Source organism: Gouania willdenowi, chromosome 19 (assembly GCF_900634775.1).
Source record: "Gouania willdenowi chromosome 19, fGouWil2.1, whole genome shotgun sequence".
NCBI lineage: Eukaryota > Metazoa > Chordata > Actinopteri > Blenniiformes > Gobiesocidae > Gouania > Gouania willdenowi.
In genome coordinates, this window is record NC_041062.1 from 22410334 (window position 1) to 22438201 (window position 27868).

Consider the following 27868-nt stretch of genomic DNA (forward strand, 5'->3'; position numbering starts at 1 on the left):
AATGGGTCAATATATGTGACAAAAGGAGGGTGGAAAGGATTCAAGTGCCCAAAATGTTCAAAAAATATTCTTAGTTTCTTGAAGGCATCTGGTGACCACCCCCCAGTGCGACCCTAAGGTTGAGAACCCCCCTTATAAAGTAATACACCTTCTACATCATAGGGACTCAATCACAAATCACAGTTTGTTACTGAAATATACTTTAACGATAAGTACACTATGTGTCACCATCTTTTGACAAACACGTATTTGCTAAATACTGACCCACTGTAGTAAACACTGTACACTTCTTGCTGAGTGCTATGGCAATGGCTGCCTGGCCGACGCCTCCTGATCCTGAGTGGATGAGAACTGTCTCTCCAGGTCGAAGCCTGCCACGCACCACCAGGGAGTAAAACGCTGTCGCATACACCACCGGCACCGAGGCGGCTTGTTCCAGAGTCCTAGACAAACAGATAATTACATTATTTCTGATTTGATCTTTTATAAGCAGACAGCAGCTTTTAAAAGTAGATACCAGTATCTCTGGCTCTGATACGGTCAGAGAAAAGCTCTTATGTTCATGTCACACCCTGCTTTGGTTTGTCTGTTATCACATCCCATCATTCCTGTAAACTGACCAGTTGTTGGGAACTTCCCAAAGGAAGCGTTGGTCAGCATCTACTTTGGTGGCGAGGCCTTTAGCTGGCAGCAGTCCCATCACACGGCGTCCAGCTGGGTCACGCCCTGAAAACTCCATGCCCAACATGCACTGCTGCAGAGCTTGGTCGCCTGCACAACAACACAAACATCCCATAAAACTAAATTACACAAGTACAGATAATAATTAAAACAATCAGCACAGGGACTACAATTGATGACAACCAGCGTGGTTCAGAAATCAGTTGAACCAGGTCACGTTCAAACCAGTTTGAACAAAACGTGATTGGGTGGACGTTTGAAGATGAATGTCAAATACCATTTCAAATACCAAATCAAAAACCTGCCAGCCAGTCTTATTTGCGATAATTTACCGTCCTCCAGGCCCTTATTCTGAATTTCTATCAGAATTCTCTGAGTTTATATCAAACTTAGTCCTCAGTTCTGATAAAATACTGATAGTAGGAGATTTTAATATCCATGTGGACAAAGATAGTGATAGCCTGAGCTCAGCCTTTATGTCCCTAATAGACTCAGTTGGCTTTTTTCAAACTATTAATGAAGCTACTCATCGTTTAAATCATACTCTTGATCTTGTTCTAACATATGGCCTTGATATTAATGAACTAAAAGTCTACCCTGAAAATCCTCTGCTATCAGATCAATTTTTAATATCTTTTAACATTATATTAGAGGATCTCGCACTGTGCAATAAAATAGTTCCGAGTAGAAATCTGTCCAATAGTGCTGTGGCTAAATTTAAAGAGGCCATTCCTGCTGCCTTAAACTCAGTGCACCATCCAATAAATAACTATGATATTAATTATAACCCCTCTCAACTGGATCTGCTTGTCGATAGCTCTGCTAGTCTGCTAAAATCCACCTTGGACTCAATTGCCCCATTGAGGGAAAAAACTATTAAACGTCAGAGGAAAGCTCCGTGGTTTAGCTCTGAAACTCACACACTCAAACAAACAACCCGTAAATTAGAGAGAATGTGGCGCTCCAATAAAACAGAGGAGTCACGAATACTCTGGCAAGAAAGCCATAGTAAATACATGACAGCCTTACGACATAGTCGATCTACATACTATTCCTCACTAATTGAAGAAAATAAAAATAATTCGAGGTACCTTTTCAGCACTGTAGCCAGGCTAACACAAAGTCAGAGCTCTATTGAGCCCATGATTCCTCTAGCCCTCAGCTGTGAGGACTTTATGACATTTTTTAACGATAAAATTCATAAGATTAGAGATAAAATTAGCCACTCCCTGCCTTCACCTGGGCCTGCTGTACCATTAAATGTAAATAGGCCTAACCTAAACTGTTTCACACATATAGGACTTCAGGAACTTAACTCTATTATTTCATCCTCCAAACCATCGACCTGCCTTTCAGATCCAATCCCAACTAAGCTGTGTAAAGAAGTTGTTCCCCTGGTCTGCCCATCTTTGTTGGAGACAATAAATATATCCCTATCAATAGGCTACGTGCCACAGTCCTTTAAAGTAGCTGTAATCAAACCCCATCTCAAAAAACCTACTCTTGATTCCAGCACTTTAGCAAACTACAGGCCTATATCTAATCTTCCTTTTATTTCAAAGATTCTTGAGAAAGTTGTGGCGGCTCAGCTCTGTGAATTTCTTCAAAACAACAGCCTGTTCGAGGACTTCCAGTCAGGCTTTAGAGCTCAACACAGCACAGAGACTGCTTTAGTTAAAGTAACTAATGATCTACTCTGGGCTTCAGATGAAGGACGACTCTCAGTGCTGGTTTTATTAGATCTTAGTGCAGCTTTTGACACTATAGATCACTATATTCTACTAGAGAGATTAGAGAAATTACTTGGAATCACAGGGACTGCCCTAAACTGGTTTAAGTCCTACCTATCTGATAGGTACCAGTTTGTACATTGAATAATAGGTCTTCTGTGTACACTAAAGTAAGCTACGGGGTTCCTCAGGGCTCTGTGCTAGGTCCAATCCTCTTCTGTATCTATATGCTCCCCTTTGGTAATGTTATGAGAAAATACTCTGCTAACTTTCACTGCTATGCTGATGATACCCAACTGTATGTATCAATGAAGCCAGGTGAGACAAATCAGCTATCTAAACTTGAGGCCTGTCTAAAGGACATTAGGGCCTGGATGGACCAAAATTTTCTTCTTCTCAACTCAGACAAGACTGAGGTCATTGTACTGGGCCCACGACACCTTAGAGAAACCTATGCTAGCCTAACTGCCCTAGATGGCATTACTCTGACACGAAGCACAACTGTTAGAAACCTTGGGGTTCTATTTGATCAGGACTTATCCTTCAACTCTCACATAAAACAAACTTCAAGAACTGCCTTCTTTCATCTCCGTAACATTGCTAAAATCAGATCTATCCTGTCTCAGGGCGACGCCGAAAAACTAGTCCATGCTTTTGTTACCTCTCGACTGGATTATTGTAATTCTCTTTTAGCAGGCTGCCCGAGCAAGTCGCTTAAGACACTTCAGCTGGTTCAAAATGCTGCAGCACGTGTACTGACTAAAACTAGGAGAACAGATCATATTACTCCTGTATTAGCCTCTCTGCATTGGCTTCCCATAAAATATAGAATAGAATTCAAGATTCTTCTTCTCACTTATAAAGCCCTAAATGGACAGGCACCAGTCTATCTCAAGGAGCTTGTAGTGCCATACAATCCCCCCAGAACACTACGCTCTCAAAATGCTGGACTACTCGTTCCATTTGTCTCTAAAAGTAGTATAGGAGAAAGAGCTTTCAGTTATCAGGCCCCACTTCTCTGGAACCATCTACCAACCACGGTTCAGGGAGCAGACACCCTCTCTACCTTTAAGGTTAGGCTCAAAACATTCCTCTTTGGTAAAGCTTTTAGTTAGGAACCAGCTCATAGCTCATAATTAAGATGCAATAGGCATAGACTGCCAGGGGGGTGGGGGGGGGGGGTGGCATGCTCGGTTGGAGAGAGGTTGGAGAGGGCGTTAAGAGAGAGGTCATTTAGGCTAGAGAGGGACCGGAGAGGGTCCCACTCCTCTCTCAAACACTCCCTCTATGTCTGCTTCTTCCCTTGTGTGTTTGCTCCTGTACTCCTTCTGGCTTTTGTCTTGCAGGTCCGTGGGATCCTTAGTGTGGAGTTACAGAGTCTCAGCGGCTCTGTCTCCACCCTTTCCTCTGCACACACCCAACACAGCATAACGTGGATGGCTGTTCATCATAGGAATGGGATCCACACAAGGTTCCTGCTGCTTAACAGAAGGTTTTCCTTGCCGCCATGATGAATTCATGTTGGGTGTGGGATACATATGTATGTGTATATACGTATATATGCATATGTGTGTATCCATAAAATGAAGAGTCCGTCCTTAAGACTGCTCTACTGTAAAGTGCCTTGAGATACCATTGGTTATGATTTGGCGCTATACAAATAAAGATTGATTGATTGATTGATTGAAGTTATTAGAAGACGACAATGTAATGGAAGTAAACCCAAAAGAAGAAAAATGCTGAATCGTGTAGTGACAGCCATGATTAAAAGTCTAACCTTTTTGGTATTTTTTATCCTTCACTACACTTCTTTCTATAATGGGTATTTGTAGTGAAGATGTATACAACAAAAAATGTGTTTAATGTATTAAAAACAAAACGATTTCATACCTTGGGGCATAAACTATTTGAGAGCCGCCATTTTGGTCAGAATATGACACACGGTCGTTGATTGGCACGACCTGCTGCTTTAAAGAAGTGGTGCATTGTAGAAGGTAGAGGTGTAACAGGTCTGTTTACATTCTGGGAAGTGTAGTTTTTCTGTTGGCTTTTGGCGCGAAGCAGCCGTGAGTAACCTCTGCCTCAGTGATAAAGTGCAGCATCCAGGTTGTATGTTAGGAGAGGATTAAATCACCTTTCTCAGCAACTACCTGCTTCTTGTGAACCTCCCTGCACCCACTCAGCATGCAAAATTAGCATAACTGACAGAGCTGTTGTTACCAGCAGAAACGATCCATGGCTGAGTAGTTAGGGTGTTGAAACTACAAAAATGTGATTAGCAACTGTGATGAAAGCTGCGTGAAAGGATATCTGTTCATTGACGGGAGAATGCTGCACTTTCTCCGAGGAGCAGGGCCCTAACAAACAGTTAAATTCTCCTGACACAGAACAGAGACTGTTAAGGAATTCTGTCGGACCATGTCTTTGCCTTTGTGCCCTTAAGCTTAGCACGCAGATCCTTCTCATAGCAGCTCGACTTGAAGCGGTCCTCGCATATCACCAAATTTTGTCCGGCCTGAAAAGTTTTAAGCGTGTATCCTGAACCAATATTATGGCACCAACGTCTGGATAACTCTGACTTAAAGCTGCAGTATGTACGTTTTTTTGGCGTCATTTGGTCAAAAATCCATAATCATCTTTGAGCATATTGTAATCTAATATTGTAAGTGTTCTGAGTGGACAGTGAATCTATTCTTCCCTGAAAATTAAGTTTAGAAATCTGGATGTCAGCCAATCAGAGATCTTTCTACAAACACATGTGCTCCATGGGCTGTTTTGGGCGATACTATGCTCGACTGAAGTCAGGCGCGTTCACGTACCAAATGCAATGGCGGACGTTTCAGCAGCCGAAGTCTCCATCGCTGCGTTAGGGCCAACACGGCAAATCAAGCGAAAAAAGGACGATCGAGGTGGAGAAGCAGCAGTTTAAAGTCACAAACGGCAGCAGCAGCCACTGCTCAGGACAGTAACTACAGATGATACATGCATTCATGTCAGAGTCTTTACAACAAAAATCTACAAAAACAAGATAAATTCCATGCATTTGTCACTATTTTCTATTGAGAAAAAAATAGCTAAAAGTGTTCACAAAATATACCGGTAAGGGAGGATAAGTTTAGGTTTCAGTTTCAAAACGGAGCGGAGATTCTGCAAACTGCAGCTTTAAGTCTGATATATGCTTCTACACCGTGGGCATAGAGTCGACGTGACACAGAAGTTCAGTTCGAACTTCAATCTGACGGTGGTCATGTGCTGCAGCATTCAGATTCAGAAAACTTGGAGAGGTGGAGAGGATATCCTGCCCCTGGGGGTCATGCAGCCTCTCTGGGCACTCCTCCAGATGCCTTCTCTGATCACAGTAAATCCAATAATGTGGCATCAAACAGCAGTTGGCCGAGCATACATCCTCTCCATTCTCTCCAAGATTCAATTCCACGCAAACGCTCCAAAGTAGCCTCTCGGTTACTTTTGAGTTTTGTTCATCATGATAGTCTAAAAGTTCAGTGCTCTGTTTCATCCTTCAGAGATGACTGGTCTTCTCATTGAGAAAATTTGATCAATAGCATTAAGAGACCAGCTGACCATTTCCATAATTTCAGTTTTCGGATGAATGCAGAGAGAGTCTCCTATTAGCTCTACAAGACAGCGGACAAAACGAGGAGCGAGGGCAGATAGGGAGGAGAACAGGAGCAGAGAAAAATGTGACCGCCTTCACCAAGAAGCAGAAGAGAATGTCAGCAGAAGAGAAAGCATGATGCGAGTGTCTGCCTTTTCTTGACAGCATGGAGCCCGAGAGCTTTCATCTTCCTGGCCTGGAAGGCAGATGACTGCTTCACCATCAGTGACTACCAGCTCCTTTGTCTCATCTTGGAAGGACTGCACCAGCATATTGGACAGGAAGCTGAAGAGCTCCATTATGTTTGCATCAACACATAGAAAACTCTGCCAGTTTCCTGGTATGGCTGGAGTGCTCACCACACACTGTCGGACCCATTTTCCACATTTCTCCCTTGTTGTCGTCTTCAAGGAGCCATCTTTGTAGCTATCCCTAATGAGGTTGAGACATGAAGCACGATGCAGCTGCCCCTCAACATTTGGGATAAAGACTTGGTGAGTATAGTCTTCAAATGTCTTGGCTTGAACATCTGCCATGATGATGCCATCAAGTATAACAGAAGTGACTTAGCTTCAGCAACACCTTGAAGGCACACCGGCACGTCACTTTTGCTACAAAGGTGCATCTTGCCTGTATCAAATAGCGGGAGGACATGACGTTTTCAATCACATCCAACAAGTGCTAATCCAATATCTGAAATGATGGAGTGTTCCGATGCACAACAACATTACCAAATTGCAACACCACACCACTTCCACCACAACAACATACTTCTGAACCTGTCACTGATGTGTGCAAAAATGGATTTTCACATAAAAATGCCAATTTTTTTTAGTTGGAAATATAATAGAAATGATACAAATGTAATTTGTTATTTTATTTGTGAAAGCAAATAGGGGGTCCCTATTCAGAATACATTAATCAACATGTGTACCAATTTTGCTGCTTTAATGAAAAGTTGAACAATTGTTTTGCTATGCTGCAGTACTACTACAGGTAGGCTTGGGTGGTATCCAAATTTTGATACCGTTATACCGTCTCCCTATTTTATCATATCATCCTCATAATTAGTCACGGTATTACCGTGACTAATTATGACGTAAGGCTCAGACAGCCAAACTGTTGACTTCAGGGTGACAGGGTGGTCCTTAAAGAGCCTTAAATATATATTTTAAATAAAAGGCTTTAAAAAGTATTCAATTGTCCTAAATTAAGATCAGATAGGTCTTAAATGTGCTTTAGTCACGTCACCACAATAATTACCGGTGAGCACGGAGTGAACGCTCTTCTCATCCCATTCCATCTCACCGTCTGTGGCTCAAACACAGCACAACCAAATGTTTTTTTTCTCTGGCAAATCACACAATTTACTAGTCAGGCTCATGTTAGTAATACAGACAGATCAAAGAATAATGGTAATCAGAGCTCAATCCCCACAAAAAGTACGCTCCGCTCCCCCCCCAAAACAGTGCACAGACATACAGCGATGCTGCTTCCTTGCGTTAGCAGCTGCCTGTCGGAGGTTCAGTGAAGATTTGTCCTGTGTTAAACTCCATCAGCTCTGAGAATTGTGAACGGTCAGAGGATTTAATGCTCATTTTATAAGTTGACGTCACTTTATAGCAGGGGTGTCCAATTCCGGTCCTCGAGGGCCACTATCCAGCATGTTTTAGATGTTTCCCTCTTCCAACACACCTGATTCAAATGATCAACTCCTCATCCAGCTCTGCAGAAGCCTGATAACGATCCTAATCATTTGAATCAGGTGTGTTGGAAGAGGGAAACATCTAAAACATGCTGGATAGTGGCCCTCGAGGACCGGAATTGGACACCCCTGCTTTATAGCATAGCTGTAGGTACCAGTGAGAGCTGCGCTACACACACAAAAAAAAAAAGAAAAAAGAGTGTCACACTGGAGTCTGATACAGGTCACATTTTAAATGGTAATGTGAACGGACAAATAAAAAATCGGAATTGAGCATTAAGGCTTGCAGTATGAACACAGCCTCTGTCTCTCTCTCTCCTCTACACTGTCACCCGACGACAATCCATTCAACACTGATTGAACACACAAGTGCTCATGGACATAGAATCATGTTTAGGCATTAAATTAATTCTCTATCTCTTATAAAAGTGCACTGCATTTTTTTTTTCTTTTTTTTTTAATGACGGTATTAAAACTGTAACCATTGCATTTTTATGACACCGCGGTATATGGTATTACCGTAGTACTGCCCAAGCCTAACTACAGGTAACCTTTGATCGTTATTTTTCAGCTACATCCTTGATTTTTGCTAATGCTGTTTTGAGTTCTTTGGAAAAACAACAAAAGGCCAAACCGCAATACTCAGCTGGCTGTTGTACCTGGAATAGCATCTGGAGGAAGTTTGCCAGTTGCCAACATTATGTCTCGGAAGTTGAGTGAACTGTAGTAGACGTGACACAACTGAACGCTCGGGTTGGTGGGCACGAAATGGCAGAGCGGGGAGGCGATCCAGCGTAGAGACGACAGGTCCCCTCGAGTCAACACGTTGACATAGGCTGCATCTGTCAACGCTTCATTTCCATCTAAAAAACACAGCAAAGTATTACACACTTGGTTTTGGAAACGACTTTGTTGCTACACATCTATAGAGCTGGATACTGACACAGCTATTAGATTAGGATGTATTGGAACTGAAAGAGCTCAGAGATCTAAAACAGGTCCATATTTTGATTGCTATGGTTTAATTTCGTTCTTGCGGTACCAAAAAGATCAAGTTAGTGTTGTGGAACATCACTTGTGTTCACACAAATGAGCATTTGTGGAACGTAAATTGCCATGTGTTTGGTGTTATCTATTTATAAAAGTATTTGTTCATGCAGGTAAATGTATAATTCTACTCATTCTATTGCAAATGGATGCTGGTACTGAGCAATGTAACACAATTAAAGAATACTGACCCTTATTCCAGTTATTCTTTCATGTAATATTGGTATTATTCTTGTATTTATTGGGTATTTTATTTATTTCAGTGTTATTTAGTCCATTTATTCTTACACATCCTCATATATAATACCTGCTGGTTTCATTGATTAATGAGAGGATTGTGTCTAAGGCTGTGTTTGAAATCGCACACTAACGTACTATGTAGTGCGTTCATATGCGAGTATGCGAGAAATACCCAGATGTATACTATATGAGAACATTTTTGAAGTATGCACGGTGGGCACACTAGTTGTATTCAACCACCCCATGATGAATTGCGAGCTGAACGTAAAATAGTCCTGGGACTGGCTTCAAGTTAAAAGTCAAACATCCCCCTTTCAAAATAAAAGCATCTTTTCTTGTCTTCCATGAGTTTTTAATCATTTTGTAAATAGGGATCTTGTTTTGAAGTTAACCAGAAGTTTTGTCCGTAGCACAATGGAGGGTCTCCATGTTGATATTCTACTTGCTCACTTTCTCACTTAAAATGTTTTCAGAACTTTCAAAGCCTCAGTGTGATTCAGGTTTTGTTGTTGTAGGTTCCAAATGTATCTTGGGAAACTTGGAAGTATACTTCAGTGGGAACGCTCACCATTCTCATTACACTAATAATATATAGTAGACAGTATACTCGTTGAGTTCGTAGTGTATAGTACGGAGTGTACCGATTCGAACACAGCCTATGTCTGTAGTGGTGGACTGTAGAAACTGAACTGCCCCTCAGGGATAGATAAAGTGAACTGTAACCGTTTCGTAGAATGATCTAAGTGTACACAGTTTTTTGAATGATAAACCTGATTATTCTCTGTTTGAAGGATGTCATTTCTTAATGACACACTAAAAGAAATCAGAACTTTAAAGCCTGGTTCAATCGATGACATTTGGTCATCAATTTACTAAACTCAAACTACATGCTGAATGACTGAGATCAGCAGTTAAAGGAGATCAGTTCATTTCTTTCACCATTTTCAATCTTTGGCAACAATTATTCCCCAATCGCTTTGGCTTATTCTGTTTAATGTCCCTCCTCATCATACAAGGATAGCTCGTATAAGACACACAATATTGTAAATATTGTCAATACCATTAGTGATGAGCTGGTGTCTGAAGCTCCCCCATCGTCCGTCCCTGTAAACGTTCATGACCAGATCTTGGTCCAAAATTGGCTGCACAGACTTCTGATTTGGAACCTCTGATGAGCTGCTCAGGTTGGACACGAACATACAGCTGATAACAAGAGAAAATAAACTGTTTAGAACAACTGCATTAAGATATATCTTTATACTCTGTGGTACTGTTTGCTTTGTCCTTCTTATAGAGTGGATCAGGCTGCATTTTGCTCTCTGAGCCCGACCGCTAACCCAGGGCAGTGACGAAACCCAACCCAGAGCCAACACATTATTAATGTTTTTATTTTCCTCATACTTACGACACATTTACATCTGTTTATGGAAAGATGCTTTTATTAAGCAACTGTAGGAACTTCCTACATTTCCACAATCAGAAATGTCAACAGATGAGAGCATCGGTGTTCACGGGGAACAAGAGCACTTTCACTCTCTGCTTTGTCCGTATTCGTCTGCAGAGGTGAGAGTGATGGATTAAAAGTACTCACGTTACTGTAATTGTTACAAAAATAAAATGACCAGACAACATTTAAACGCATCACATCATAGACAACCAACCAGATTAAACGTAGTTTACCGCGACAAACCAGTCTTGAATGCTGGTTATTTTCTCGGAGCGTCACCAGAAGAAGAACAAGCTACTACTGCTGCTTATGTGGACCAAAGTGAACCATGGATGAGATAGGAGACAGTGCAGAGAAAACACCATCAGAGAGGCTGATGATGATGATGCAAATCCCTGGCCGCATTTTTTGACAAATTTGCATTTAAACATAAGAAAGGCAAAAGTATTATAATGCAATGTAAACTTTGCCTCTGTCCGTGTGGTTGAACACACGTATCTTTATTACTGTGTGAAAGACGTTGTCGAGCAACGGCTGTGGAGAGTAGGGGTCAGTATTGGAAAGGTTGTTGCAACACGATATGTATCGCGATGCTTGGGTCACGAAACGATATTGCGATATTTTAACCAAAATCAAACATAGAGTTGAAAAATCAAGTTGCTGTATATGTTCATCAGAAGATATTGATCATTCAGAGGACAAATTGAGTCAAAACTATTTGCTTCAAAACATCGTATTTATTATTTATTATTAGTGTTTTTGCAAATTTTCACTGAAAAAAAAAATACAGTGTTACACACTGCCATCATAAAATAAAGTGCAACAAGCTTCTTTTCACTGAAACTACTGTGTAGAAGTCTCAAAGTAACCATGACAACATAATGACGGCATCGTAACAACTCTAAGTGAGAACATTAAGGATAAATCACCCTGAGTTACTGATAATGCACAAAAATAAGAAAAATTAATGTATCCTATTGTGTCAGTTTAAACACTGACACAATAGGATAATAATAATCATATTAATCATAATAATCTGTTCTGATCTGAACAGATTATTATGAAAATAAAATGTCTGCATACATAAATATTGCAGGCATTACACACTACCATCTTAAAATCAAGTGCATCAAGTAACCATATCAACACATTGAAAGCACTGTAACCACCGAAATATTGTACAAATACACAAACATATTGATTAAATTATATATATATATTTTTTTTTTAAATCGATTTTTTTAAATAATAAAATCGATTTCAAATCGGCACCCAAAGATATATTGTGAAATTGATTTTTTTTCACACCCCCAGTGGAGAGTGTGTGTCCTGCAGGTTTGAGGTAAACAAATGTCTCCTATCCTGTTTTATATTGGAGGACACAGAGATGTTGTTTACATCCAGTGAAACACACCCATTGGCTTCCTGCATAATAAACTGTTTTACATTTCAAATGTTCAATGCCTTTGGAGCTGATGTGTCTGAACCCGTCTCGACTCGTTTGAGTATCCATTCACTATTTCCTGCCTTTTGCATCATCACTGACAATCTGTATATATTCAGACTGTAGTATAAACTATGCTGGAGGTAAGCTACATCTAAAGCCCTATATGCCCTGAACAGTGGAACCAAAGAGTTGCTGTTATTCAGTTCTTGCACCAAGGAGTGGGATTCAAACCACTAACCACTGTTAAACCACTGTTATTGGACTCATTTAGCCTAGGGCTGGGCGATATGGACCAAAACTCATATCTCAATATATTTCATCAAAATGGCGATATACAATATAAATCTCAATATTTTTAACTCAATAAAGTCTTACCAGAAAGACAATTCCTGGTTAAATTTGCTGATGAAAAATGCCACATAGGCACATTAATTAATAAACATCTGCACAATATGTTCAACTTTTGTCCTTTTCTCCTCTAAGAGACAGCACGTGTGAGTGAGTTCTACAATTACAAAATAAGGGAAGTTATTAATCTGATATTTATTGAAAAAAGTTCACGTCTAGAGATAATTCCTTTTACGTTATTATGTTGATGGTGTAAATATGACTCACCGTATGCGGTGGCCTGCAGGCTCCTGTCGCAGACAGTTCACCATCCCCACAATGCCACAGTGAGCTTTAGAAGCAGTCAACCACACTGGGCTGTCCGACGACTCTGCCATGATGACCTATGATGCACACAGCCACGCTCTGTTAGCAGTCATGACACATCAGTTAGATTTAATCCAACTGTAATTATATGGTTCATATCAAGGAAAAAAAAAATCATTTCCACATGAGCAGCTATGATGGAGAGAAAAACTCAAACTTCGAACAGGAAGAAACCTTCAGCAGAATGAGACTCAGAGGACTGGAGTTAGTGGATAAATCGAGGAGAATGGAACGTGAACCATCACTTCATTTATGTATGACTTACTTGTACTTAAGTAAAAGTACTGTTACTTGATTGAAATTGAATTTGATTAGGATATATCAGTACTCTTTACACCTCTGACTGCTCCCCACATGCCTCCAAAATGGCTGTCCACTGATACCTTGGAAAAATGGGTAAACATCCCACACTGATGTGGCTGCCTCAAACACACACGTATAAATGGTTGACAGAGGTGACCACCGTATAAGTAAACAGACATTTTTAAACTGTACCTGGTGAATAAAATCCTTTCTGATTCTGATCTGATTCTGAAAATCAGTTGGTGCAAAACATTATAAAATCTGTTTCCATGTTCTTTTTTATTAGAAAGCAAAACAGACACAAAAGTTTATTTTGGAATGGTTCTTGACCCCCAACTGAAGTTTGATAAACATATCAAGAAAATTTCACAAACAATACAGTTATCTAAATTGTTTTAAGTTAATTAGACATTACATTCCAAACCAGGCTGCCCTCCTGTACATGCACGCTATGATATTCTCACATATATCATACTGCCGCTCCCACAGCCACTAAACATATTGGATCATTATACAATCAAGCAATAAAAATCATGGACAAAAAGCCAATCCGCTACAAATCACTGTAATATTCTTGAGAAGCATAAACTGCTAAACTTTGAAAACTTTGGCAAGTTGTGGCTTCTCACACTAACTATCAAATGTGTCAATAATCTAGCACCTGAGTAACTCTGTTATTGTTATGTCTCTGTATAAATGAACTGAGTTAACTCCATCAATCACAACTGTACGATTCCACTCTGCAAGACTGTCAGTCTGCCATTTCGTACTCAGGTCCGAAGCTGTAGAACTCATTACCCACAGAACTTAAAACCATATCTCAGCTTAAAATGTTCACTTCTAGGGTTAAGTCTTCGCTGAAAACAAACCAAAGTTGTACCCATTTGTAAATAGCACGGAGTCTGTGTGAATGTATGTGTGATTATATATGTACGTGTGTGATTGAAAAAGTTTTATACAAATGCTGTAGTAGTGTATTTTATTATTGTAAATTGTGTAGCAAGGCCCAACCAGGGACATGAGCTGTGAATTAGCACTAGCGAGAAGCTCTTTATGTGTTGCACTAGCTGCAAACCTTAATTGTAACTATTGATTGCATTGTCCCTGATAAATAAATCATTTTAAAAGTATTTAGAAAACTCTGGTGGCTAATACATTTAGAAAACCACTAGCCATAGTGAAGAAGTCACTATGAGTGAAGAAGTCCTGCTTATTATAACAACAGAGTGAGATGGAAGTAACCAACCTTCAGAGAATCCACCCACTCGTAGTCGGTGCTGTCCACAGGAAGGAAAACTGGCTGTTGGTTTGGTGCGCGGCAGCGACAGAGAAACAGAGCAGAGCCAAAGAAAGACCTCCTGAAGGCCACCACAGTGAGCGACGCCTCAGAAAATACACTCTCCCACTCCGTCTGAAGAAGAAACAACGTTTGTCACACAACAGAAATGAAAGGCGGCATTAGCTAAAGACAGCGTGACCAACCTGAGTGAGCAGCCCTGCGTGGCTTTCCTCCGTGTCACATAAGAAGGCAACAGTCTCCCCCAGAGTTTCCCCTTTCAGTAAAGTGTGGAGGAGAACAAAGCCGCACTGCTGAACTGCAGAGGCCAGATTGGCCACCAGTACCGCAGCATCTGTCCTGAGTGGAGCCAAAGCTTGATTACACAGGACCAGGTCTGCCTCTGACACGGCCCCTCCAGGAGCCGGGCTGCTCCAAGGGTTCCACTCAGCTGAAGCAACATTCAGCTCCTGCAGGCTGGCCTGGACAGAGGACAGCAGATCCAGGCTGGTGGCTGTAGCTGTGTAGTCCACATGGAGCATGGGCTGGGTGTTGAGGAGTGGCACCACACGAGAGAAGAGCTGGCCATCATCAGAGAAAGCCTGAAAAAACAGAAAAAATGAAGAAACTTACGGAAGAATACGCAGCTAACTCGTCTGAACTTTTATGGAAAAAACTCCAAAATACAAAACTTAATCTGGACATCATTTTATCTAAAAAAAAAAAACAGATTTTATTTTGCAGCAATTACGGTACAAAAACTTTGACTACAATAATAAATCAGGCAAATATTTAGCAAATCAGCTTAAACACAACGAAGAAATCTATTTCATAGCGGCAATCTCTGATAATTCAGGTCAAACTTTAAACCTCAAGACATTAATAAGATTTTTCATGATTATCAAAATTTATACTCATCTAACTTAAACCCTGACCCTGAAGATATTAAAACCTTCCTCAATAACTTAGACCTACTACAGCTCACCATAGAGCAGAAAACCACCTTAGACTCACCATTAACCTTACAAGAACTACAAAATGCTTTGGACAGCATGTCAACAGGCAAAGCACCAGGTCCAGATGGGTTCCCTGCTGAATTCCTAAAACATTTCTAGTCAATGCTGGCTCCGCTCTTTTTCAGAGTAGTAACAGAGATTAAAAATAAAGGTTACGTAGTAGGCCACATGAATACAGCAAACAATAAATTACTACTTAAACCAGACAAAAACCCATCTCACTTATTAACACAGACAAAAATTATTTCCAAAGCACTCACTTCCAGGTTAGAGAAAGTCGTACAGTCAATTATATACCAAGACCAGACAGGATTTATTAAAAATAGACACTCCACAGACAATGTTAGAAGGCTGTTTAATTTGATCAACATGGCACAGAACTCTAAAAAGAAAACAATAATCTTGTCACTAGACGCAGAAAAAGCATTCGATAGAGTCAACTGGTCGTTCCTCCTTGCTGTCCTTGGCAAATTTGGCTTTGGAGAATCATTCATACAATGGATCTCCACCCTATACTCTAAACCTAAGGCCTCAGTAACCACAAACAAAATAACATCCCAAAGCTTCACACTGCAGAGGGGAACCAGACAAGGTTGCCCACTCTCACCTTTGCTTTTTGCAATATTTGTTGAACATCTCGCAGCAGCTGTTCGTCAGAACTCTGTCAATAAAGGAATCCACTCATCCATCTCAGAACACAAAATTAATCTTTATGCAGATGATATTTTACTCTATCTGGAAGAACCTGTTGTGGCAAAATTATTAGTTATGTTTAATAATATATTTACTCATATATTTAAATCCTTAAGCCTTGGGTTGTAACTTTCCATTGTGTTATTTTTTATGTCTTCAACTTTGCTTTTCACTCTGGGTCAGGCCACCTTCTCAAAAGCACATGATGTCTTCCCAAAACAATACTGAAATCTCACAAGTCGAGATTTCAGGCACCCTCTGTGTACGCACTCACATGCTTACACACACTCACAGTCATACATACACACCCCATACACATCCATTCACACACACAAACACATAAACGCACACACCCCCACTCCCATGCAATCAGCAGATACCAAGAGAACTGGCTGTTTTGACTCAAGAAGAAACTGTCTTTCTTTTCACCCTCTGTCCTTCCCTCCTCCCTCTCTCTCTATCCCTATCTCCCGGGGGGAGGAGGGAGGGGGGACTAAGGGGAGATATACGTGATGGTTTAGTATTGTGTCGCGCTCTCTGTGTTCGGATCGCCTGGCCGGGCGGTCACCAATTTTTGTTCCACTTTGTACTCTTTTTATTTAGTTTAGAATAAAATCATTTTTTATTAATTCACCAACTCTTCAGTCTGGTCGTCTTCAGTTGCCAAACGCAGAGGGTGTCTTTACAAGCCAAAACGAGGTAACCTTCCTTTTTTCCACCTTAACAAACCCCAATCCTCATTAGAAGAAGTATTTAAACTAATAAACAGCTTCTCTAAATTATCAGACTATTCCATTAACTGGTCAAAATCATCAATCCTCCCTTTAACAAAAAATTCATGGTACCCAGCAACCCAAAACCCACAATACCCCTCCCCCACAAATACAATTAAATATCTAGGCTTAAATATATCACCAAACCTAAATGAATTAATCAAACTGAACCTGGATCTGCTGTTGGATAAAGTCACAGAAGACCCTGCGGAGATGGAACAATCTCCCCATCTCACTACTTGGCAGAATAGCCTCAGTTAAAATGAAAATCTTACCTAAAATCTGTTCTCTATGATCCCACTGAAACCACCAACACAATGGTTCAAAAGATTAGATTCTGAAATTACAAAATTCTATGCTAGGAATAAAAAACCAAAAATAAGCCTTTCAACTCTTCAAAAAAATAAAAGCGAGGGTGGGTTGGAAGCCCCTAATTTCATGCATTATTACCTAGCAAACCAAATTCTATATTTAACAGAATGGCTAAAACCAAAAGAATACCACAACACCTGGCTAGAAATAGAACAGCTAGACTGCAAACATATTAAACTCTCTGATCTCCCTTTTATCACTGCGACCCTCAAACGTCATAACTGCTTTAAAAACCCACTGATTGCCTCCACCCTGACTGCGTGGTGGAAAGCCCTGGACATTACAAATGTTCAATTAAAAACTAGTAATTCAACACAAGTCCTCCACAGATCCCACATTACCCAACAGAAAATGTATAAAATGGGCTTCTCCCCAACAGACATCTGCTCTCAGTGCACCCAGTGAACAGCTGATTCATATTTACATGCTGTATGGTTTTGTTTGCCAGTTCAACAGTTTTGGTTTCTAATCACTGAAAAACTGTCCTCCATTTTGGACTGCAGGGTTCCTCTATCTCCAAATCTATGTCTGTTAGGAGACCAATCACAATCCAGCCTTGCGGCACTCGCCATAGCAAAAAAAAAAACAATATTACTGAATTGGAAAGATAAAAAATCATTAAGCATAAACCAATGGCGAAATCTCCTCATAGAATTTATTTCCATGGAAAAGATGTCTGCTCTCAGAAAAAATAAAATAACCTGCTTTGGACTCCATTTCTAATTGCATTGAATCTCGATTTTTCATTTTTAGCCTGATGATCTAGCCTGCAAGCAACTGCCAGCACCACTCTTTAATAACACACTGATCTAACTGTAGCCCTGGACCTCCATGGGCTTGTGGGGTGGCCTTGACCTGGGTGGCTTGAGTGGGTTGCTGGGGTGTTTTGGGTGCCTCTGCGGGGGCGTGCGTCCCTTTCGGGTGCTCTCGTGGTCCCAGTGCGGTTTGGTGTTGCTCTCCTGCCCCCTTCGTGCACATCTGGGTGGCCCTTGGGGCCTGCGTGTTTCTCTGCCACTCTTTCCTCTTGCTCTCTGTCCCCCTGTCTCGTCCTCCCCGCCTCCTCCGCCTTCGCTCTGCGCCTGCTCTCCCGTTGGGTTTGGTGTGGGGGGCTCCTGTCGGCCCGGGATGCTGGTGGGGGGGCTGTGGCCTTCGCTTGGGGGGCGGGTGTGGCTGCGCCAGGTGGGTGGCTCGGGGGTTGGCTCGTCTGGGGGCCTGGGGTGGTGGGGTTCATGGCTTCGAGTGGCAACTCTTGGGGGCGGCGCTTGCGTCCTGGGTTGTTGGGTGGCGGGGTGTTGCGGTGGGTTGCTCCGGCGGCCGGTCTGGGCGTCTTGGCCTGGTTCCCTGGGGCGCGCCTTCGCTGAGGGTGCCGCTGGCATGGTGGGCCGGGCTGCCCCCTCCCCGGGGGCTCACATGAGGGACCGCAGGGGCCGGCTTGTGTAGCTTCGGGGGAGGGAAGGGTGAGTTGTGGGGCCTTGCCCGCGCTGGGGCCTCCCCTGGGTCGTGCTGGGTGTGTGTGTGTGGGAGCGCAGCCAGTGGCTCCTGTCCTGGCGGATCCGCATCGGAAGCGATTGGTCTGCTGGCTGGGGGCGCAGGGCCCCGTGGGTGCCGTGTCTGGGCGGGGGTGTCCCGGGGGTGGGTCTTTGGGTTTGGCGTCTCGGGGCGCGCCCCCCCCCCCCGCCGTCTGCCCGGGGACTGACCGCCGTTCAGCGGGGTGTCGCGCCGCCTTGCGCGGGGAGGGGCTAATGGCTGGGGCCCGCTGTCCTCCGGGCTGTGCTGGCATCGGGGTTGTCTCGTGTCGGCGCGTGGGTGATTGGGGGTGGCCTCCGTGGGAGGGGGGTGCTCTGCTGGCGACGTTGGTGTGGGGTTGCGGTGCCGGGCTGGGGGTGCATGGATTCTCCTGCCTGTCGGTCCGTGGCTGGCGGGGTGGCCCTGCCTGGGTGGTTGGTGGCGTCCTCTCTCGTCGGGGGGGGGGGGGGGGGGGGGGGGCAGGGCAGCCCACCTGTGGAGGGTGCTATGTCATGGTGTTGCTGGGAGCTCTCTTTACGGGGTCTCTCCGGGCAGTGCCAGCCTGGTGGGGCGGGGCCTGGGCTGCTGTTCTTGCACCGTCTGGGGCTGTGCGGTCTTGCTGGGTTGTGGCCTGTTCGTGGGCAGGGGTGGGGGGGCGCGCCCTTGGGGGTTCCCTGTCCTGCGGTGGTGCCCTTGGGGTCCGGCGGGCCTGGCCGGCTGGCTGGGCCAGTCCTGGCGGGGGTCTTCCGGGGCAGGTGGTGCAGGCTGTGCCCTACCATGCCTGTGGGTGCGGCGCCGGGTGGCCCGGGCTCTGCGGTGTGGCTGGGCCCTTTGGTGGGGGGGGTGGGGGGCACTGTCTAGGGCTCATCTCGCGGGTGGTATCAAGGAAAGGCGCTCTGGGGTGCATGGTCGCTGTCCCTGGGGGCGCTGCTCTTGGTGCTGCTTCCGTTCCGGGTCCTTCTGGCCTGGGGTCTGGTCCCTGCTGGCTCTGGGCCCGCCGGCGGGCGCCCGCTGACTGCCTTTCGGCATGGCTCTGGCCGTCTGCTGGGCGTGGGCCTTGGCTCCGTTGCTGGGGTCTCGGGCGGGGGGCTCTCTGGGCCCTCCTCTCGGGGGTTGGGTGCTTGGGTGTGGGTGGGTGGGGGGGGCGGGATGCGTTGGGTGCTCGGCGGTTTGGGGCTTCCTCGGATGTGTGTGTGTGGGGGGCGGTGGCTGCCTCTCAGCCTGGGATCTTGGGGGCGTCTGGGGGGTTGCTCGGCCGTGGGGGGGTGGCCTGGGGCTCCCTGGCCCCCACTCTTTCTGCTGGCCTGGCTGCATCTGCGGGCCCGGGGTTTTTTGCACATATACTGGTATACGATGCACTGGCACGCCTTGGGATGTGGGATAAAACTCATACTGGGCTTAACTTTAGACACGTTAATCCCAAATACCTGCTTTAGGTACTACCACTCACTCATCCCCCCTGTCCACAGCCACCACCATTATAGCTAAGCTTCACACTTGTCACTATACTGGCTTGATTATACAACATATTAAGCACAATATATTCTACAACTTCACATCTCACCCTCACTGTAAAACAATCTATTCTTCCCCACCCTATCTATTTCCTACCATGACTCTCTCCTCCCTGCTCCCTTTCCCCTCCCCCTCCCCCTCCCTCTTCACTTAGGTGTAACACTGCTCTCCCTTTTATATCCTCCCTATAATAAAATATTTCTTACCCTTCCTTAGGGAGGGCTGGTGATGGTCACAATTAAGCAATAAAATAAATCAATTTCTTTTTGTTGCAATAACAAAACATGCATTGCTGTCTCATAATGATTGCACTTTTTGTAGTGTTGACCTTTGACAGCATGTGCAGACAACAGAAAAAAAAAAAATAAATCAGAGAAAGCCTGACAGAGGAACAGGGTGTGAAATGGGCCGGTCTCTCCGACCTTGTTTTAGCCTGATTTAGCTCTCGTCTTTTTAACCGACAGTTCTCTTTCAGCCTTGGGTCTTGCGTGTTGCAGCATCATGATTTCAACCATGGTATCCCACAAAGAAACATTCTTGGTCTCGTTTTATTCTCCCTTTACATGCTACAACTCGGAAATATCATCAGACAACATAACATCAACTATCATAAATATGCTGACGACATCCAGTTATATCTCCCCGTCTTCCCCAATGACCCTGATTCTCTGCATTCTCTTACTGCATGCAACTCCAACCATCAGACAAGCAAACGCCAAAGGCGTGTGAAGAAGGTGGCCAAAAAAAAACATCGTACGGGATCCAATCCCAGAGAATCTTTTTGATTTGAACAAATAAATTAAGCAATCTTGAACACTCTGAAGAGTACATTAAGGCAAAATACACTATTTTCTTCAAGCAAAAAAAAAAAAAAACATGTATTCCCGCCACTCAAGTTGTGGTTTGTGAAAAAAAAAAATATATATATATATATACAGTATATATATATATATATATATATATGAAGAATTGTGATGTTAAAGTAAAAGTAGCTAACATTTGTACAGTTATTGGCTTTGTTACTTAACACCATTGCAGCTGAGCTACTGGTTTTATAGTCCTTTTAACATTTTCCATCATGAGCCTCGTTTCTTTCCTCTTTTGGTCTGAACAAGCCTCGTAAGCTTTCTTTGTTGATCTATGAGCCGTTTACCAGCCACTCTCTCTTTCTCCACTGCTTTGCTTTGTTCTCAGCTGCACTGCTCTTTCATCGTGGGTTCTTTCTTTCTTTCTGAATTATATTATATTGCTGAGTGCTTTGAGATGACTTTGTTGTATTCTGCGCTATATAAATAAAGTTGAATTGAATTAACTAGCAAACATTAACAGGAATTACATAGGGCACTATAATACATTTTTTTTCCAAACTTCATTTTTTTTCCTTCGAATTCTGTTGTCCACATTGTTAATTTTTATTCTGTTTTTTTTAAAAGAAACTTGATAATTTTTTTTCAGAAAATATTGGTTTTCAACTCCTATGAGTAAACAAAATGAAAAAAGAAGAACAACAATAATTAAACAGAAATGTATGTCAAAATAAAAGTGTAATTTAAAACCCAGTGTAAGCTCCAATTAAAAGGTAGGTATAGATTGTGCTGACATTGATTATTCTTACTGCTCCTTCTTCATTATTTATAATCATATATCATATGAAGATGTATATATGAGAGCAGCATTAACGTCACCCAATGTCCTCTCATGGATCAATGGTTTACTGAATCTGTGCAGTTCTACTAAGTTTTGATCAACTTAGTTTAAAATAACCTAATTTAAATTATCCTGATGATATTATTCCAGATGATTAGACAAAAATAAATAGACATCTATGATGTTTCAGACTCTACAATCTCTGGAATCAGTCTCGTCAACAACAACACAACAACTTCTTGCACAGATCTTCTGTAGCTCTGATGAGATGTTGTTCATATTAAACACTCAGCAGGTGAAGCTGACGGAGGCTGCTCAGCACCTCCCTCCCTGTTTGTAGCTTCACCAGAAACGGGTGGAGCTTCACAAACACAAAAGTTGCATTTTTTTTTTTGGCAGTTTAGTCGGTGTTGCGGGTGGCCGATTAGACATGGTTAGCTCTGGTGCGGGGCGGGGGAATTAATCAACATCCCCATTATGATGATGGCTTTCATTCACATTATGTCACTTTCAGTGGATTCAGTTTTTAATGGCCGATTAAATGATTCCTTAACGTGATAGATATAGGGCCCTACATACCTGATAAGCGTCTGAGTGTTTTTCCGGTCAAGTGAAACCAGTCTAGTTCACTCCATACGGAGCGCGAGCGCTGAGGGCTATGCGCTCACATATTAGTCAGCTGTGGAGTAATATATAGAAAATTACATATGTTTGTGTACGCTAGATACATGTGGCACGGATCAAACCTCCAGCATGCAGGGAGCGGTAAACAACCTATGACGACCCCCAGAAAAAAAAAATTGGATATGTACAATTCCCATAAATTACCTATTTTGAGTTAAAAACACCGAATTTCGCCGAAAAGTGACTGATTTGCATGTATGAACCATTAATGCATGGATGAGCGAGAACTTTTTAAAATTAAATGACAAAAAATCTTTTAATTGGTAACAGACAAAAACGAGAGCAAATACAATCCAAACTGGGAAGTTTTAACAGTTACATTCAAACAAGCATCACAAAATTGGGGGTGATTTTAGAATCTGACTTGAATTTTATCCCACATTTTAATAAGGTCACATGTACATCTTTTTTTCACCTCAGAAACATTGCCAAAATGAGACCTTTTTTACTCAAAAAGACGCTGAAATTTTAACCCATGCTTTTATCACCAGCCGTTTAGGTTACTGTAACTCTCTTTTTACTGGACGACCCCAAAATTCAATTAAAAAAAAACTACAACTCATCCGGAACTCTGATGCAAGAATTTTAGCCAGCACATCATCCCTCTTTTAAAAACTCTGCATTGGCTCCCAGTGTCTTTTAGAATTGATTTTAATGTTCTTTTAATTGTTTTTAAAGCTATAAATGGCCTTGCTCCCCCATACATTACAAACCTCCTCTGGTTTTATGTCCCTAATAGATCTCTCAGATCCTTGACTGCCTCACTTCTAAATGTTCCACGCGTGACCTACCTGCCCCGAGGAGAGGGCGTCTTGTTTTTATTTTCCTAATTCTGGAACTCAATCTCCCTCCACATTCATTTTATCCAGTTCCACTAATGTTTTTAAAAGAAAACTAAATACACGTCTATTTCATTTGGCTTTTCACACCCAATAATCATTTCTTTTAAATTATGTTTTTAATCCACGTTTTTATACTTTCGATTGCCTCTCCATTGAATTGATTTCATTTCCTTAGACAAAACTTTTTATTGATCTCTGCTGTCTGGCTACATGTCCTATGTATGAAAGGTGCTATAGAAGTAAATAAAGTTAAGTTCAGGACTTTCAGAGAGTTTGGATTTGGATTTTATTCTTACCTCCACGACTTTGATCTTTCCTGGTGTGCTGTTCTCTAAGGTGAGATCCAGGCAGTGTTTGAGGGCCGGGCTGTGGAGCAGACCGTGGAGCAGAGGGTCCTGTAGCAGGCAGTCTCGCTCTCTCTGCACCACCTGGTCGAACTCTGAACGCAGGTTTCCGTTCAGCTCCAGCATGCAGAGTGTCTCGAGCAGCTGAAGCAGACCCGGCTCCGAGGACGAGTCCTTCAGAGGAGCGCTGCAGGACTCATGTGGAAGGTCAGGGATGGGCAGGTGGATGCCATGTGGAGCCATCTTCTGCTGCAGTCTCCCAATCAGACCTGAAACCACAAAGTTTATTCCATTATGATACCATAAAATTTACATCAGGGTTGGGTTCAATTATAATTGTAATTAATTACCAATTACACAATTACAATTATGACTTAATCATAATTGTTATTGTAGTTGAAAAAACATGTCGCTGCTGTAATTGCAATTGCATTGTAATTGAGTTCAGATAATTTGTAATTATAATTGGCATGGAAATCATATAAAAATTGTAATTTACAATGTAATTAAAGGTTCAGTAATTGTGATTAACTGTAACTGAACTTTATCATTTGAGAACAAAATTGTAATTGACTTTCAGGGGAAAAATTATAATAATAATTTTAATTTAACTGGAAAAAAATGCAAGTCAATGTAATCGTAATGAAGTTGTAATTGAAGATGGATAATTGAAAATGTAATTGTAAAAAGCGCAGCACGGATGCTCCCCTCGGCGTAGATGCACTACCACACGATTGGCCACGCTTGCTTCTTTACGCATTCCCCCCGTTGCCCCTAACACCCCCCACTCTGTCCAGGGTGAGGGCTAGGGCTCCACATTGGCCTGCCATGCACTGTCTGGCAAAGATTTACCAGTTACTTTTTTCTCTAAAGTTAGTTTTTTTTTATCATGTTTGTTATACTGTATTACAAATAAAGAGAGCAACCAGTATCAGTGCACAAAGTAACAATAAGCGCCGGCTCAGACATTTTATTCTGCATTTTATTTGAACTAGATTTATATTGGAGAAAGGTAAAGTATTGAATATAGTTGTTTGAGTTTGTGTGTGGTGTTTTAATTATTATTTAAGCTCTTGGAGCTTTCTGCCTCTTCCTGCACTGTATATTTCTGTGACATTTTTTTAAGTGTGCGACATAGATAAACAAAAAAAATTTAAATTAAAAATGATTTTTTTGTTTTAAAGGGGCAGCATTATGAACAAATTAACTTTATAATGGTTTTTCTAGAGTGACATACATTACTTTAGCCTCATTTAGAGGGCCAAAGTTCTGTTTCCTCCCTACCTTGTTATTCCACATTTTGTAAAAAGTCAGCTCTAAACGGGCGTGTTTGCCGTCACAACGCGAAAACTCCTCTTCCTGGCAATCCTGGCTCATCATACTCTATGAGAATGTGAGCTCCTCTCTCTCAAACTACCTCAGAAGTGAAAAAAACACTGCGGTTTAATATAGAATATACAATGTAGTTTATTGTCATATATGTAAAGCTACATACGCAAAATATGTCATCTGCATTTAACCCCTCCCTGAGAAGCAGTGGACATCCACTGTGTAACGCCCAGGGAGGGATTAGGGTTAATATAAGGGACTGATCAACATCCCACAGTGATAGACCAGAGAGATTAGAACCATTGAGCCTCTGATTACAAGCCTGCTCCCTTAACCACTAGTCCCTTTTTCCACAAATAATATATTTACGTTCAGTATAGATTATCCAGTATATAGATATTCCGAAGTGCAGTGTGATCGCACACAATCCATTCCATTCTTAGTAGCCGTTAGATTGCCTCGTTTTGCCTTTGACATGATCTGACGTGTTTGAGACACAATTCAACGCAGCGGTCGAACAAAACAAATGATTACCTTAAATTGACTATTCCTGTGGTCAGAATATGTGCGTGTGTTTGTCAGACTCACAATCACAATAGCTGCTTAAATAGCCATGTGTTTCACTGTAATGTGCAGTTCTTTGCCTTAAAACGATAACAACAGTGTGTGGATAGCAAAAAAAAAATCGCTATAGTGATTAGCCGGGGCATTAAGTCTGCGTCTATAGACACGCCCACTCATGCATATGCATGAAGGCCTCAAAACAGCCTGTTTTTAGAAGAGTCATGAAAGTGACTTTTCAGAAGGCTAAAACTCCAGAAAAGAGGTGAGTTTGGGAAAATAAAGCTCAGATACTATGTTGTTGGGGTTCTTAGTATAAATGGACATGAGCATATAACTGGACCTTTAATACAAATGTATGTGTATGTATGTGTATATATATATATATATATATATATATATATATATATATATATATATATATATATATATATATATATATATATACACAATGTAATTCAGAAAAAACTATTGACATTTTTAAAATAGAAATTTAATCAGTTTTTTTTTTTTTTTACATTTTATTACTAGACATTTCAGGCGACCCCATTTTATTTCCAGATGACCCCAAGTGTGCCCACAATGGACATACATTTCAAAATAAATGCATAAAATGACCTTAAAAACAACAACACACACGACTACAAATATACATAGAAAAACAAAATTACACAAAAGGACTCCAACAACACATAAAATGAGAGAATATTCAAAATGACTCCAAACACTCAAAAGGCAGTAAACGACAACACAAAAGCACAAAACGACAACATGAATGTTGATCATGTGACCCTCAGATGAGACACAATCAAATGTGTGTGGCCCCGCCCAATCTGTTAAAAGTTGTCCATCTCTAATCTCTATATGATGTCTGTAGGCGTGAAATGGGACAGTGCAGCTAATGTTTTTTAATGCAAAAAAAGAACAAAAAACTGTTCTGCAGTCAAACTTTTCTAATTGAGATTAAAATAAATTAATATTTTATCAATCAGGAACAAGAGAAGCACAATCTGAAATGCATCCTCAGAAGTCACACACTTATCAGTCTGTGTGGAGTTTGCATCTTCTCTGGTTTTTGTCTGGGTGTTTTGGTCTTCTCCCATTGTTAACATTAACAATGAGAGTGTGTGTCGACAGATGTATAAACGGTAATAATCTTTGAGATGCAGATTTTAGTGCAGTGTTCTGTTGGAGAACAATGAGAACATGTGCATACCTTTGCAGAAGCTCAGTTTTTCCACCAGACTTTGGTTGTCTGAGAGACACTCGGTCTCCACGTAGGGAGAAAACAGCAGCTCTTCCAGGATGGGGCTGCTCTGCTGCTGCTGCCGTCGAGGGGCCACAGTGGCATGAAGCCCACAGATCTGAACTCCTCCAGCAGTGAGGCTGTCCAGGCAATGGTTGACACTGACATCAACAGCTAAGGAAAGATCAAAACATCCTGAATTACTGAGCTGAACTCAGAATGAAGGCCTGATGGGAAAGATGTGGTGGATACTTGGAAACATCAGCTGACCTTCCTTTCCTTCAGAGTACTCGCTGACTTTGCTGAGGTGGAGCGATGGATCAATGCACACGGACCGAATTCTGGTTGGCAACCTCAGACTACGGCCCGGCAGCCCGAGTACGATCATCTGCAGCATGCTGTCCAAGAACGTCACCCAGTTCGACGTCCACTGCAGCTTTCCACGATCTCCTGAAAAAGGCCCCTGATGTTAGAGACAATGGCTGTGTTGGAAATGTCATACTAACGTGCTACTAGGGATGTAACGATTCACTCAACGCCCGATACGATTCGATTCACGATACTGGGTTCACGCTATGATTCTCTCACAATTTATTTTACAAAATGAGACTGTAGACAAATGATGACTGAAAAATATTCCTTTATTTCTTGGGGGGGAAAAAATAGAAAATACTGTATTATTTTCCTTTTATTTTATATTGTCAAAATAATCCCTTGATAAACTATTCAGAACAATGCAATTTAACTAAAAATAAATCTTGAATGAAATAAATAAAGGAATAATACAAATGAAGAAGAAGCTTATTAATTTAAATTCTGGTTCTATAGTAAACAATGTAAAACTGCATAATAATTCTTTTTTTTTTTTAAAGTGCAACTGAAAATGTATTTTGTGCCTTAACAATTAGACTTTTAAAAAAAAAAAACCGTCATTGCACTGATTTACGTCAGATATTTGTTTGGACCAGCAGAGGGCGCTGGTAACCCAGTGGTCAGTTGGCATGCAGCTAATCTAGCAGTGAAGAGGAGATGATATGCTAGCAGACAGAGCTAATAGAAAAACGTGACTTTTACAGATATTCACGTAATATTACAGATATTCTTTCGGTGCTAAAGGGGTAAGGAATCATTTAT

At 41.9% G+C, this 27868-nt stretch overlaps 1 protein-coding gene across 1 annotated transcript in view; it reads right to left on the bottom strand.

The window, feature by feature from the left end:
- fasn (fatty acid synthase) overlaps window positions 1-27868 on the bottom strand; it is a 71018-nt gene that overhangs the window by 13861 nt on the left and 29289 nt on the right. The window contains 10 exon segments of the mRNA XM_028475419.1: window positions 265-443; window positions 621-771; window positions 8392-8595; window positions 10080-10222; window positions 12529-12644; window positions 14177-14341; window positions 14413-14808; window positions 23551-23867; window positions 26705-26908; window positions 27005-27184. Coding sequence (XP_028331220.1) covers window positions 265-443; window positions 621-771; window positions 8392-8595; window positions 10080-10222; window positions 12529-12644; window positions 14177-14341; window positions 14413-14808; window positions 23551-23867; window positions 26705-26908; window positions 27005-27184 — 2055 coding nt within the window.